Below are 15,029 nucleotides of genomic sequence, written 5' to 3' on the forward strand. Positions count from 1 at the left end.
TTTTGACTAGGGACCATAGTGGTTTGGTCCAAAGTAGTGCACTGTTGGGAATAGGGTGGCGTTTGGGATGCAATCAGAGGCTTTAAGGGAGAGTCATTACGTTATGACATCATAATATGTGATGTTATGAATCGGCTGTCCACTGTGTTTGGACAAAGCCCTGTCCATCAATGGCCACGTAAAAAAAAATGGGGCCTTAACTAGATTTGGGAAATAGCCAGGGCAGAGGTGGGGCGTACTGAGATTGGATCATTCTGATCACATCCTATCAATCACAGAGGTCAGCATGAGTAGATGTGGCTCCTTCCCTGGGTGTTAACTAATCCTTTCATATTTCACTAATCTTGCCTGTGTGTGTGGTTTGTGCATTATTTCCATTCTGTAGGGTTTTCCCTGAGAACACAACAGACCACTGCTGTAGTTTTTCATGTTCCTCGGAAATTGTTTGCATTAACGGTGAGGTAGCAAACTGTGACTGACACCGTGTCCAAAATATATGGGTGTGTGATGTCCTTAGCATTTTGTACACTTCTTCAACACAAGTCATTTGCCTGTCAAACTTCTCAGGCTGGTAAGGGCCCCCCAGTATTTGTGTGATGCGTCCAACAAGGTTGAGAAAGACACTTTTGAGTTCTTGATGAAACCTTTCAGACTGCCTCCTTATGTCTGGCATGAATCATCAGATTTCATGGAAAGGTACTTTTAGAGTGCAGCTAGATTTGTCAGTAAGGACATCCAGTGAGAGCATCCTGATGTTGAAAATCAATAACACCATTCGAAACATAATCAATGTAGAGTGAATGTCACATAGCAATGTGGCATCATGTGAGATTCTCTCCTACAGTATAGGCCTCTACAGGGGTTGGCCGTTAGGACCTTCTATTGCATGATTATTATAGGCAGCAACTGCATTAAAGCATCAGTGGTCCACCCTATGTGCAGTACATAATTTAACTAAAAATCCATAGCTCTGTGGCTTCCTTCCAATACAGCCAGATCCATTTCCTGGCAAAGGGAGGGTTTTAACTACTCCCCCTCCCTCCCTTTCTTTCTCTCCCCCTCCGCTCCCCCCTCCCTCACACAGTCCCACCACCACTACCACTAAAGTGTCTTTTCAGCCTGTGGTCTTTTGAATAGGAGTCGTGTCTGCTTTATCTTCATTTGCCTGCTGGTTTGTGTATCTTTCCCTTTCTCTAATCAGCGATTGGACGGAGCGATAGGAGGTCCTGGAACATGCAAACTCAAGCAAATCTCTCAGGGGACGAGGGCCAGGGGGAGGAAGAGGAGAAGGATGCTTTGATGCCCCAGTGACAGCCCTAAGTCATCTGGTTCTCTCCTGAGGGTTGTACTGCTGTGTCCAACCTTGAGTCAACGGAAGAACCATCTAGACACACACAGAGACACTTACTCCTACAAGCAAGCAACTCTCTAGCTGGACACGCTTGTCTTCTGTCTCCGCAGCAGCAACTCAAGGTACTATTTGACTTGATCATAGCTGCCCTCGTGATTTCAGACAGTGGCTCACTGAGTTTCATGATGGGATTTGAAAGGAGAGATTAAGGATGTTTTGTGGCTGGATCGATCGAGTTAATGGTCAGAGGGCTGAGGCATACACATTTCTGACTATCAGAACAGTAAAATACAGTATGCCGTGAACTTTGTGAGATTGACTGAATCAAACGTATAGTAGTGGGTGTCAACAGCAATGCAGTGCTTTTGAATGCTTCTTTCTCTTCTTCCGACAACACGCTGTCCAACCGGTTTATGATGTAAATACATTAGTTCTGCAGTAAGCCTCCAGTAATCCTGAAATGGATATTGAAGTCCTTTTAATATCCATCTCAATAACCTCCGGTTTTAGATAATGCAATTTGTTTCAGTGGTTAACGATTTACTCCTTCCAGGGTCCAAAACCAGGAGGTGGGCCAAGGAACTCTTTTCTTTCCAACATCAGATTGAGATTGCCTAAATCTGAGAAACATGGAGTACACATTCAGAGCAGTAACCCACAATCCTGGGATTATAATCTGGCGAATCGAGGTAAAGCGGCTGTCAGTCAGTATATTATTTAAAATTTATCAGGGTGTGTATTCACAGTCGCTGGTGAAAACGACAGACGTCTGCATTTCTTTGTCCTCCCAGAAAATGGAGCTTGTGCAAGTCCCTGAAAAATCCCTTGGCAATTTCTACGAGGGTGACTGCTACATCCTACTCTCTGTGAGTCCTGGGGCCATGATACTTATCAGGGGTGTCATGTCAGCACATTCATTTGTTGAATTAGGGAGTTATGACTTAGCTAAATGCCCTGGAGTGAATCAGTGTGTTTGCTGTATAGATTATGTTTTCTTTGGAGTCTGTGTTACATGATTATCAATGCTCTATGTGATGTTTCCTCTTTCCATCTCTGTCTTTTTGTCTGTCTGCCTCTCCCTCCATGCTTTTTGTCTCCCCCCCATCTCTCTCTCTATCTCCCCCTGTCTGTCTCAGACCCAGAAAGTGGGCAGCTCTCTGATCTATGACATCCACTACTGGATCGGCTCCCAGTCCAGTCAGGATGAACAGGGTGCGGCCGCCGTCTACACCATCCAGCTGGATGAGTTCCTGGGATCAGGGCCTGTCCAGCACCGTGAGGTCCAGAACTATGAGTCTGATGCCTTCCGAGGATACTTCAAACAAGGGGTCATGTAGGTCTATCTGCAGAGCAGCCAGGGAGCCACATTAACCTAATAGGCTTACAGAGAGAGAGAGCAATCTCATCATTACATTCTCTTCAGTATTCTCATTCTGATCTTATTCTGAAGCACTGAGGGTAATTCTTCTGTGGGTGTAGTTTGGGCAAATGAGCATAGTTATAAATGGTGATTAGTGTGCAATCTCAAACACATTTTATTTTAGAGCAAATGCTCTATTTCTTGAACTGCATTGTTGGTTAAGGGCTTGTAACTAAGCATTTCACGATAAGGCCTGCACCTGTTGTATTTGGTGCATGTGACAAATAAAATTTGATTTGATATATATATATATATATAAAAAAGACCTTGCACTGTAATAAAAGCAAGAGATTGATTGTATAGCCTACTTACCTCTCTGCCCCTTACAGCTATAAGAAGGGCGGGGTGGCGTCAGGAATGAGACACACAGAGACTAACAGTTATGACATCCAGAGACTGCTGCATGTGAAAGGGAAGAAAAGGATAAGCGCCATGGAGGTGAGAAACACATACAGGGGGAAGTCATTCTGTGTAACACAACAGGAAGTGCCTCTGAAAATGCCTGAAATTTTACTTGTAATATATCTGGCACAATTTCCTGCATACTGTAGGTAGAGATGAGCTGGGAAAGCTTCAATCTTGGGGATGTCTTTCTGTTGGACTCTGGTAAGACCATCATTCAGTGGAATGGACCAGAGAGCAACAGACAGGAGAGGCTCAAGGTACGGTATTGATCTGTGCAAATGCTGTTCTCAAGGAGTGCACCAACAGTAAAGTCAACCCACACTAGTTGAATCAATGTTGTTTCAACGTCATTTGTCAACCTATTGGGATGTGGAACCTACGTGGAAAACACATTTGTATTTTGAAAAAGTCATCAATCAGTGAAAAGTCATCAATTTTCATCTCATTTTAACCAGCACTGTAAACATTGAAATTAGAATAAAACCTTTACATAAATACAATGACTTAACCTGACTAACAGGTTGTTACATCGATTTAGTTTCAACATAATCATTAGAACTATGTATATGTTGAAATTGCATAGAAAAATTAAACAGTACATCATATAACATCATTACACCACTACATACAGTATAATACCACCATGCAACAATATTACAATGTACTGTACATGTGCGTAGAGTGCGAGTGCTAGCGTGTGTGTTTATGCGTGTTTGCCTGTGTGTGTGTCTCTTCACAGTCCGTGTTGTTCCATAAGGTGTAGTTTTACCAGTTTTTCTATCAGATTTTACTGCTTGCATGAGTTACTTGATGTAGAATAGAATTCCATGTAGTCCTGGCTCTGTGTAGCACTGTGAGTTTCCTGGAGTCTGTTCTGGACTTGGGGACTGTGAAGAGACCCCTGGTGGCATGTCTTGTGGGGTATGCATGGGTGTCTGAGCTGTGTGCTAGTCGTTTGAACAGACAAGTAGTGATGCAGTCAATCTCTCATCTACTTTGAGCCATGAGAGATTGTCGTTGTTGTATGGGGCGGCAGTGTAGCCTAGTGGTTAGAGTGTTGGACTAGTAACCGAAAGGTTGCAGGTTTGAATCCCTGAGCTGACAATGTACAAATCTGTCGTTCTGCCCCTGAACAAGGCAGTTAACCCACTGTTCCTAGGCCGTCATTGAAAATAAGAATTTGTTCTTAACTGACTTGCCTAGTTAAATAAAGGTAAAAAAAACAAAACATGTCAGCTCTGTTTGTATATTTAAGGGCCAGCCGTACTGCTCTGTTTTGGGCCAACTGTAATTTGCCTACGTCCCTCTTTGTGGCACTTGACCATATGACTCGGCAGTAGTCCAGGTGCGACAAAACTAGGGCCTGTAGGACTTGTTTTGTTGATAGCAATGTCAAGGAAGCAGAGCAGTGCTTTATTATGGACAGACCGCTCCCCATCATAGCTACCATTGCATCAATATGCTTTGACCATGACAGTTTACAATCCAGGGTTACACCAAGCAATTTAGTCTCCTCAACTTGCTCAATTTCCACATTATTCATTACAAGATTTAGGTGAGGTTTAGGGTTTAGTGAATGGTTTGTCCCAAATACAATGCTTTTAGTTTTTGAAATGTTTAGTGCTAGCTTATTACTTGCTACCCATTCTAAAACTGACTGCAGTTCTTTGTTAAGTGTGGCAGTGATTTCACGAGCTGTGGTAGTTAACGCGTATAATGTTTAGTATTCAGCATACATAGACACACAGGCTTTACTCAGTGCCAGTGGCAGGTCATTAATAAGGGGCCTAGACAACTTCCCTGGGGAATGCCCGACTCTACCTGGATTATGTTGGAGAGGCTTCCACTAAAGAACACCCTCTGTGTTCTGTTAGACAGGTAACTCTCTATCCACGATATAGCAGGGGATATAAAGCCATAACGCATACATTTTCCAGCAGAAGATTATGATCGATAATGTCAAAAGCTGAACTGAAGTCTAGCAAAACAGCTCCCACAGCTTCTTATTGTCAATGTATTTTGTAAGTGTCAGACATGTATTTGTTATTTAACCTTTATTTTATCAGGGAGTCATACTGAGACCAAGGTCTCTTTTACAGATGAGTCCTGAATTACAGAAATTACAAAAAATATACATCAAAATATAAATACAAATTCAAGAACATTTTGAAGATTGTTCCACAAATAAGGTGCAAGAAAATTAGAAGCTGATATACCTAACTCAATAGAGACCAAAGGAATTTCCAGAGTTAGCCATCCCTGAAACCGGGTATGGTAACTCACATGTCTAAAGTTTAGTAAAGATGTTAGGTTTAGTGGGACTTTATGTAAAAGGGAATTATAAATGAAATAGCAATATACAGTGCATTCGGAAAGTATTCAAACCCCTTGACTTTTTCCACATTTTCTTACGTTACAGCCTTATTCTTAGATGGATTAAATCAATGTTTTCCTCATCAATCTACACACAATACCCCATAATGACAAAGCGAAAACAGGTTTTTAGAATCTTTTGCAAATTTATATTAAAAAACGAAACTGAAATTCTTTATTTACACAAGTATTCAGACCCTTTGCTATGAGACTCGAAATTGAGCTCAGGTGCATCCTGTGTCCATTGAACATCCTTGAGATGTTTCTACAACTTGATTGGAGTCCACATGTGGTAAATTCAATTGATTTGACATGATTTGGAAAGGCACACACGTCTACAGTATATAAGGTCCCACAGTTGACAGTGCATGTCAGAGCAAAAACCAAGCCATGAGGTAGAAGTAATTGTCCGTAGAGCTCCGAGACAGGATTGTGTCAAGGCACAGATCTGGGGAATGGTACCAAAAAATGTCTGCAGCAATCGGGGAAGAAGGGCCTTGGACAGGGAGGAGACTAAGAACCCGATGGTCACTCTGACAGAGCTCCAGACTTCCTCTGTGGAGATGGGAGAACCTTCCAGAAGGTCAACTATCTCTCTAAAGCAATCCAGCAATCAGGTATTTATGGTAGAGTGGCCAGACGGAAGCAACTTCTCGGTAAAAGGCATGACAGTCTGCTTGGAGTTTGCCAAAAGGCACCTAAAGGACTCAGAACATGAGAAACAAGATTCACCGGTCTGATGAAACCAAGATTGAACTCTTTGGCCTGAATGCCAAGCGTCACGTCTGGAGGAAACCTGGCACCATCCCTACGGTTAAGCATGGTGGTGGCAGCATCATGCTGTGGGGATGTTTTTCAGCGGCAGGGACTGGGAGTTTAGTCAGGATCGAGAGAAAGATGAACTGAGCAAAGTACAGAGAGATCCTTGATGCAAACCTGCTCCAGAGCGCTCAGGACCTCAGACTGGGGCGAAGATTCACCTTCCAACAGGACAATGACCCGAAGCACACAGCCAAGACAACATAGGAGTGCCTTCGAGACAAGACAATATCCTTGAGTGGCCCAGCCAGAGCCCGGACTTGAACCTGATCGAACATCTCTGGAAAGACCTGAAAATAGCTGTGCAGCGACGTTCCCCCATCCAACCTGACAGAGCTTGAGAGGATCTGCACAGAAGAATGGGAGAAACTCCCCAAATACAGGGGTGCCAAGCTTGTAGCGTCATACCCAAGAAGACTTGAGGCCTTAAACGCTGCCAAACGTGCTTCAACAAAGTACTGAGTAAAGGGTATAAATACCTATGTAAATGTGATATATATATATTTTTTAATACATTTGCAGAAATGTCTAAAAACAATTTTTTCTTTGTCATTATTGGGTACTGTGTGTAGATTGATGAGGGGGAAAAACAATTTCATCCATTTTAGAATAAGGCTGTAATGTAACAAAATGTGGAAAAAGTCAAGGGGTCTGAATACTTAACGAATGCACTGTAGTTCTGTTGATTATGTTGGAATGAAATTGATGTAACAACCTGTTAGTCAGGTTAAGTCATTGTATTTAAGTTTTTAAGTTTTACCCTGATTTAAATGTTTACAACGCTAGTTGAAATTACGTGAAAACAGTACTGGGTGATGACTTTTTGCAAATCCAATTGAGTGTTCCACGTAGATTCCACTTCACAATAGGTTGACAAATGACGTTGAAACAAGGTTGACTCAATCAGTGTGTGCCCAATGGGAATGTAATCTTATTGCACCTACCATCCTACCAGTGACACAAGGAAGCTAATTCCACATTGGTAGCTCAATAAATCAAGAGTAGTTGAAGGGAAATCCACTTCACTCCCCTAAAGATTGGCTGAAGAGACCCCTAGTAGAAACACATTAGAATTAACGTTTTAGAATCACAGAAAATCTATCCATGTCACGCACCTCTAACTTCACATTCTATGACTCTTAGGGCATGCTGCTGGCTAAAGACATTCGGGACCGGGAGCGAGGGGGTCGGGCGGAGATAGGAGTGATAGAAGGGGACACAGAGGGGAACTCCTCTAAACTGATGGAGATCCTTACTAGTATCCTGGGGCAACGGACCTCCAAGCTTCTCAATGGAATGCCTGATGAAACTGCCGACCAACAACAGAAAGCTCAGCTTACTCTGTACCAGTGAGTGGCTGACGGCCATGTCCAGATGTCCTGTCATTTTGCCTATTTGAATTGTCTCAGGCATTTATTGCAATGAAAGTGGAACTTAACAAAGTTTTATACTCATTCTATATAATACTTAGCCTAGTCCCAGATCTGTTTGTGCTCATGCCAATTCCATTGCTAGTTTTCAAGCCAAACCATGTTTGCATGATAGCACGACTGGCACTCAGGCTAAATCATACTTACTCATTAGTAAATACAGTGCATTCGGAAAGTATTCAGACCCTTTCCCTTTTTCCACATTTTGTTACGTTACATTCTTATTCTCAAATTAATAAATATTTTTTTCCCTCATCAATCTACACACAAATCCCCATAATGACAAAGCGAAAACAGGTTTTCTGAAATTTTTGCAAATGTATAAATAATTAAAAACAGAAATACCATATTTGCATAAGTATTCACACCCTTTGATATGAGACTCAAAATTGAGCTCAGGTGCATCTGTTTCCTTTGATAATCCAATAGATGTTTCTACAACTTGATTGGAGTCCACCTGTGGTAAATTCAATTGATTTGACATGATTTGGAAAGGCACACACCTGTCTACATAAGGTCCCACAGTTGACAGTGTATGTCAGAGCAAAAACCAAGCCATGAGGTCGAAGGAATTGTCCATAGAGCTCCGAGACAGGATTGTGTGGAGGCACAGAAATGGGGAAGAGTACCAAAAATGTCTGCGGCATTGAAGGTCCCCAAGAACACAGTGGCCTCCATCATTCTTAAATGGAAGAAGTTTGGAACAACCAAGGCTCTTTCTAGAGCTGGCCTCCCGGCCAAACTGAGCAATCATGGGTGAAGGGCCTTGGTCAAGGAGGTGACCAAGAACCCGATGGTCACTCTGACAGAGCTCCAGAGTTCCTTTTTGAAGATGGGAGAATCTTCCAGAAGGACGTCCATCTCTGCAACACTCCACCAATCAGGCCGTTATGGTAGAGTGGCCAGACGGAAGCCACTCCTCAGTAGAAGGCACATGACAGCCCGCTTGGAGTTTGCCAAAAGGCATCTAAAGGACTCTAAGACCATGAGAAACAAGATTCTCTGTACTGATGAAACCAAGATTGAACTCTTTGGCCTGAGCGTCATGTCTGGAGGAAACCTGGCACCATCCCTACAGTGAGGCATGGTGGTGGGAGCATCATGCTGTGGGGATGTTTTTCAGCGCCAGGGACTGGGAGACTAGTCAGGATCGAGGGAAAGATGAACTGAGAAAAGTACAGAGAGATTCTTGATGAAAACCTGCTCCAGTGCTCAGGACCTCAGACTGGGGCGAAGGTTCACCTTCCAACAGAACAACGACCCTAAGCACACAACGCAGGAGTGGCTTCGGAAGAAGTCTCTGAATGTCCTTGAGTGGCCCAGCCAGAGCCCGGACTTGAACCTGATCGAACATCTCTGGAGAGACCTGAAAATAGCTATGCAGAGATGCTCCCTTCCAACCTGACCGAGCTTGAGAGGATCTGCAGAGAAGAATGGGGGAAACTCCCCAAATACATGTGTGCCAAGCTTGTAGTGTCATACCCAAGAAGACTCAAGGCTGTAATCTCTGCCAAAGGTGCTTCAACAAAGTACTGAGTAAAGGGTATGAATACTAATATAAATGTGATATTTCAGTTTATACATTTGCAAAAATGTCTAAAAAACTGTTTTTGTTTTGTCATTACAGGGTATTGTATGTAGATTGATGGGGGAAAAACGATTTAATCAATTTTAGAACAAGGCTGTAATGTAACAAAATGTGGAAAAAGTCAAGGAGTATGAATAGTTTCCAAATGCACTGTATGTCCTTTCCCCAACAGTGTGTCTGATGCTGAGGGCCAGATGAAAGTCACAGAAGTTGCCACCAGGCCACTGGTTCAGGACCTGTTAAATCATGATGTGAGTCTGCAGAGCAGCAAACTGTAGAAGTCGGACATAATTTGATATTGGCTTTATAAAGAGTTATTGGCTCCCAAAATATACATATCACCTCATGTGACTTCATCTTTCTCCAGGACTGTTACTTCCTAGACCAGGGAGGGGTGAAGATCTTTGTGTGGAAGGGGAAGCGAGCCAACAAGGCCGAGAGACAGGCTGCCTTTTCCAGAGCTTTGGTGGGTACAAGAGATCACACATACTGTATATACTGTAACAAAAAATAAGCCATAGTTGAGTTTTGTGTGTCAAATATCAGTTGCAGTATCTGATGGGAAGACTCTGAAACTGTCTCCTGCCTCTGTGAACAGGAGTTCATTAAGCTGAAGAACTACTCCACCACCACCAACGTGGAGACAGTGAATGACGGGGCCGAGTCGGCCCTCTTTAAGCAGCTGTTCCAGAGCTGGAGTGTGAAGGACCAGACTGTAGGCCTGGGAAAGACACACAATGTGGGGAGAGTGGGTATGTGTTTCTATGTTAGTTAACAGAAGCAAATCAATCACTAGAAAAACTCTAAATGGTTATACCTAGAACCCACTATAAGGGTTCTTCCTACAACCCTCTATAAATGGTTGTGCCAATAACCCTTTAATTATCTAAAGGTTTTTCCTAGAACCCTCTTTGAACAGTTCTGATAAGAACCCCTTCATCTTTAAAAGGTTCTTCTTAGAACCTTCTATGAGGAGCATTTCCACCAGCCTTTACAATTAAACAGTTAATGACAATATATTACATCACACTGGGCACAAACTGGTTGAATCAACGTTGTTTCAACCTAATTTGTCAACTTATTGTGACGTGTAATCTACGTGGAAAACGCATTTGATAAACAAAAGTTATCAATGAGGGTGAAACACGGAATTGTCATCATTGAAACCAATTTTCAACATATACAAACCTTGTATAAAATATGGTGAATTTGTACCTTTGAAACAACGTCAGATCTTCAACTATGAAATAACATATGTGGCCTCCACAATCCCCAACCTCAACCCAATTGAGATGGTTTGGGATGAGTTGGACCGCAGAGTGAAGGAAAAGCAGCCAACAAGTGCTCAGCATATGTGGGAATTCCTTCAAGACTGTTGGAAAAGCATTCCAGGTGAAGCTGGTTGTGAGAATGCCAAGAGTGTGCAAAGCTGTCATCAAGGCGGCTACTTTGAAGAATCTCAAATATAAAATATATTTTTATTTGTTCAACACTTTTTTTGGTTACTACATGATTCCATAATAGAACTGGTTAGGCTGTTTTCATGTTATCCATAGGTAAACAAATCATCTGCCAGAGCATCAAGTGTGCGCTCTGAACTCTCCGAGAGCAAACGAGATGGGTGGGGCTAAAGATTAAGAGGGTGTGAACAATGCTGAATGTGTGTAGACAAAGAAGAGCTCTTCACTAGATACCAAAACATTCAAAGGCCATTTTGTCAAAAGTGAGTTTAAAACTTTCAAAACTTTCAAAGCAGAATTACTTTCCCATTGTTCCTTAAAAATGCAGTGTATGATATACCATTTTGTAGCTCTGAGTCTCTACTTTTATCCAATGTAAAAAACACAATTTCAAATTTTGCTACATAAGACCGAATCCAGGTGGTGAGTCACATATGTGTTATTTCATAGTTTTGAAGTCTTCACTATTATTCTACAAAGTAGAAAAGTACAAATAAAGAAAAACCCTTGAATGAGTAGGTGTGTCCAAACTTTTGACTGGTACTGTATATGCCTAGGGTTTCAAACTTGATTCAAGTTTGGTAATCTTCAAGTTAATCATTAGTATGTTGGATTCTCCATCTCAACCAAGAATCAAAGTTAAAGAATAGGACTAAATCGAATCAGACTTAAAATGCACTTTAAAAAAAGTTTGATTTGATTTAGTCCTATTCTCAAACTTTGATTCTTGGTTGAGATATAGACGTGAATCCAACACACCAATTATTAATTTGCCATGTCAACCTGTAACGCAGACACAGGGAGTCATGAAGCAAGTGTAGTTGGTGAGTTTAATAACGAAGAAAATGAAGACATACAAAACAGGAAAAGCGTACTGGGAATGAAAACAAAAACAATACTGCCTGAAGTCTGAGGCTATTGAGGGCTAAATAAAGTTGGAGTAATCAAGGTACTGATGAAGTCCAGGTGTGCATAACTATGGGGAGCAGGTGTACGTAATGATGGTTGCCAGGTGTAGGTAATGGGGGTTGCAAGGACCGGTGGTCAGTAGACCAGCGACGTTGAGTGCCAGAGCGGGAGTAAGCGTGACAGTAACCCCCTCCTGACGCACAGCTCCAGCCGCAGGACGATGCCATCCAGGGGGACCGCCCCCGAGAGCGAGTAGCGAGCTGGTCCGGACGGCGGAGGTGGAAATCCCGGATGATGTTGGGATCCAGGATGTCGTCCACCGGGACTCAACAGTGCTCCTATAGACCGTACCCATCCCAGTCAACCAGGTACTGGAGCTGACCCCCACGACGTCGGGAGTCCAGGAGAGATCTGAAGGCATAGGCAGTGCTCCAATCGATGTCCAGGGGAGGCGGAGGTGTGTCAAGTGGGAAGGCACTAGCCAGGGGACCAGGATCCACCGGCCTGAGGAGGGAAACATGAAAAGAGGGTGAGATCCGGTAGTTAGTGGGGGAGCTGTAATCTATAGGTTAACTCTTTGACCCTCCAGAGGACCTTGAACGGCCCCACAAACCAGGGGCTCAGATTTTTACAGGGCAGGCAGAGTGGGAGGTTCCTGGTGGAGGGCCAGACGCGATCACCAGGATGAAACACGGGAGCCTCACTGTGGTGGCGGTCCACCTACTCCTTCTGGCGGTGGACGGTGTGCTGGAGTCTCACGTGGGCATTGTTCCAAACCTCTGCGCGCCTGAACCACTCGTCCACCGCAGGAGCTTCGGTCTGCCTTGGTGTCCACGGAGCAAGGGCTTGCTGATTTCCCAGGACACACTGGAAGGGGGTCAGCCCGGTGGAGGAATGATGCAGTGAATTCTGGGCGTACTCTGCCCAGGGAAGGAACCGGGCCCACTCCCCCTGCTAGTCCTAGCAGTGACTTGGAACCTCCCCAGCTCCTGGGTCATCCTCTTCACCTGCCCATTGGACTGAGGCCTGTACCCGGAAGTGAGGCTGACCGTGAACCCCAGCTTCTCCATGAAGGCTTTCCATACCCATGACGTGAATTGGGGGCCATGGTCGGAGACGATGTCCTCCGTAGGCTAATTTGTCGGAAGACCTGCTGGAACAGTGCCTCAGCAACCTGGAGAGCGGTATGGAGACTAGAGAGAGGGATACATCGGCAGGATTTAGAGAATCTGTCTACAATAACCATAATAGTAGTGAAATCATCTGAAGAGGGGAGATCAGTGATGAAATCAATGGACAGATGAGATCAACCAAGGCGGCTGAGGCACTGGAAGGCAAGGAGCTTCCCTGCTGGAGCGTGCCGGGCAGATTTGGTTTGGGAAAATACGGCGCAGGAGTTGATGTAGCAGGCAACGTCCTGCGCCAAGATGGGCCATCAGTACTTAGTGGAGATGGATTGAATGGTGCGGGTGATACCTGGGTGTCCAGCGGCAAGGGATGTGTGCGCCCTGGTCAATAATAGCAGGCGCGGGTTCCATCTCCAGAGCCTGTCGGATGTCCATGTCTATGTCCCAAAGCCTGGGGGCAACGATTCGGGAGGGCAGAATGATGGGCGCACTCTGGACAGGAACCTGTCCCGAATCGTGGAGACGGAACAGGGCATCGGCTTTGGTGGTACTTCAGGTTCCGATGGTCTTTGAGGATGAGAAATGGGTCCTTGGCGCCCTCCAGCCAGTGTTTCCACTCCTCTAGTGCCAGCTTCACCGCCAGGAGCTCCCGGTCGCTGACGTCATAGTTCCTCTCTGCAGGAGACAGTTTTTTTGAGTAGTATGCACTCTTGTAGTAGTAAAGTTTTTGTGGGTTACCTTGGCGTTGTGACTGGACAGCCCACACACCCACTTCTGAGGCATCAACCACCACCACAAAGAGCAGCGTAGGATTTGAGTGTTTCAGAAATGGGGCGGAGGTGAAATGCCCCTTCAGTAGGCGGAAGGCCTCATCGGCTGCAGGACTCCACACCAACCTACGGGGGCCACCCTTGAGGAGAGAGGTGAGAGGAGAGGCGATGGAGCTGAAGTTCTTAATGAAGCGACGGTAGTCCGTTGTAGTCCCTTTATGGTGGTTGGGGACTGGCCATTACCTGACTGCCTCAACCTTCCTTTCATCCATAACTACTCCCTGCGGGCTGATCCGGTATCCCAAGAAGGAGACAGCGGCCTGATGGAACTGGCACTTCTCCGCTGTGACGTATAGGTGGTTCTCCAGGAGGTCGTCCCAGAACACCTCGTTCACGAATGCCTGGAACAACGATGGAGAATTGGCTAATCCATAAGGCATCGCCAAGTACTTGTAGTGCCCAGACATCGTGGTAACGGCTGTTTTCCATTCATGCCCCACCCGGATGCAGATCAGATTGTAGGCACTCCACAGGTCCAGTTTAGTAAAAAAACGGGCCCCACGGAACTGTTTGATGGCGGCCGGCACCAACGGGAGAGGGTAGCAGTACTTGGTGGTGATGGAATTGAGACCTCCTATGTTGATGCACGGACGTAGACCTCCCTCCTTCTTGGCCACGAAGAAAAAGCCAGCCGACGCAGGGGAGGTGGATGGGTGGATGAAACCCTGTGGGAGAGTCTCCTGGATGTATTCCTCCATAGCCTTGGTTTCAGCCATCGACAGGGGGTGGATGCGGCTGCACAGAGGCACAGTATCTGCTAGCAGGTCGATGGCACAGTCCCAGGGATGACGCGGAGAAAGACAGGTGGTGCTGGTCCTGGAGATCCCGGTAAGCCTCTGGGATGTTGGCCTGGAACCACAGGACTCTCAACTGACGTGGAACCACAGGGTAAGGGAAGCAGGTATTCCGACATCTGGGTGCCCAGGCAGTGATCTCCATCCTCAACCAGGTGATGGTGGGGTCGTGACATTGAAGCCACAGAGGCCGAGGATGACTTTGTGTACGGTTGCCTCGATGATGACGAAGGGAAGGCTTTTTCTGATGCAGGGGTCCCACGGTGATGGTGAGTGGTGCTGTAATGTGTGTGATTGTCCCGGATCCAAGTGGTCGACAATCCAGTGCTTGAACTGAAAAATGAGAGGAGAGTGGGTATGAGGTGATGTTCAAGGAGGAGGCAAGGGCCTTGTCAATGAAATTCCCCGTGGCACCGTAGTTCGCTAGAACAACACATGAGGGACATCCAGCCAGTGAAATTGAAACGAAAGCGTTTGGTGGAAAGTAATGACGGAATACTCACGCCTACCCGGGGAGACGGTT

At 45.0% G+C, this 15,029-nt stretch overlaps 1 protein-coding gene across 1 annotated transcript in view; it reads left to right on the plus strand.

Annotated features, from left to right (window-relative positions):
- Positions 1–1,112: 1,112 nt before the first annotated feature.
- Positions 1,113–15,029, plus strand: part of LOC106565431 (advillin) — a 29,682-nt gene continuing 15,765 nt past the window's right edge. Inside the window, exons 1-10 of the mRNA XM_014132556.2 lie at positions 1,113–1,473; positions 1,905–2,040; positions 2,143–2,217; positions 2,488–2,684; positions 3,101–3,209; positions 3,323–3,433; positions 7,512–7,717; positions 9,559–9,637; positions 9,754–9,852; positions 9,985–10,138. Coding sequence (XP_013988031.2) covers positions 1,981–2,040; positions 2,143–2,217; positions 2,488–2,684; positions 3,101–3,209; positions 3,323–3,433; positions 7,512–7,717; positions 9,559–9,637; positions 9,754–9,852; positions 9,985–10,138 — 1,090 coding nt within the window. The 5' untranslated portion in view covers positions 1,113–1,473; positions 1,905–1,980. The remainder of the gene's footprint in view (positions 1,474–1,904; positions 2,041–2,142; positions 2,218–2,487; positions 2,685–3,100; positions 3,210–3,322; positions 3,434–7,511; positions 7,718–9,558; positions 9,638–9,753; positions 9,853–9,984; positions 10,139–15,029) is intronic.

This window comes from Salmo salar, chromosome ssa12, assembly GCF_905237065.1.
Source record: "Salmo salar chromosome ssa12, Ssal_v3.1, whole genome shotgun sequence".
Taxonomy (NCBI): domain Eukaryota; kingdom Metazoa; phylum Chordata; class Actinopteri; order Salmoniformes; family Salmonidae; genus Salmo; species Salmo salar.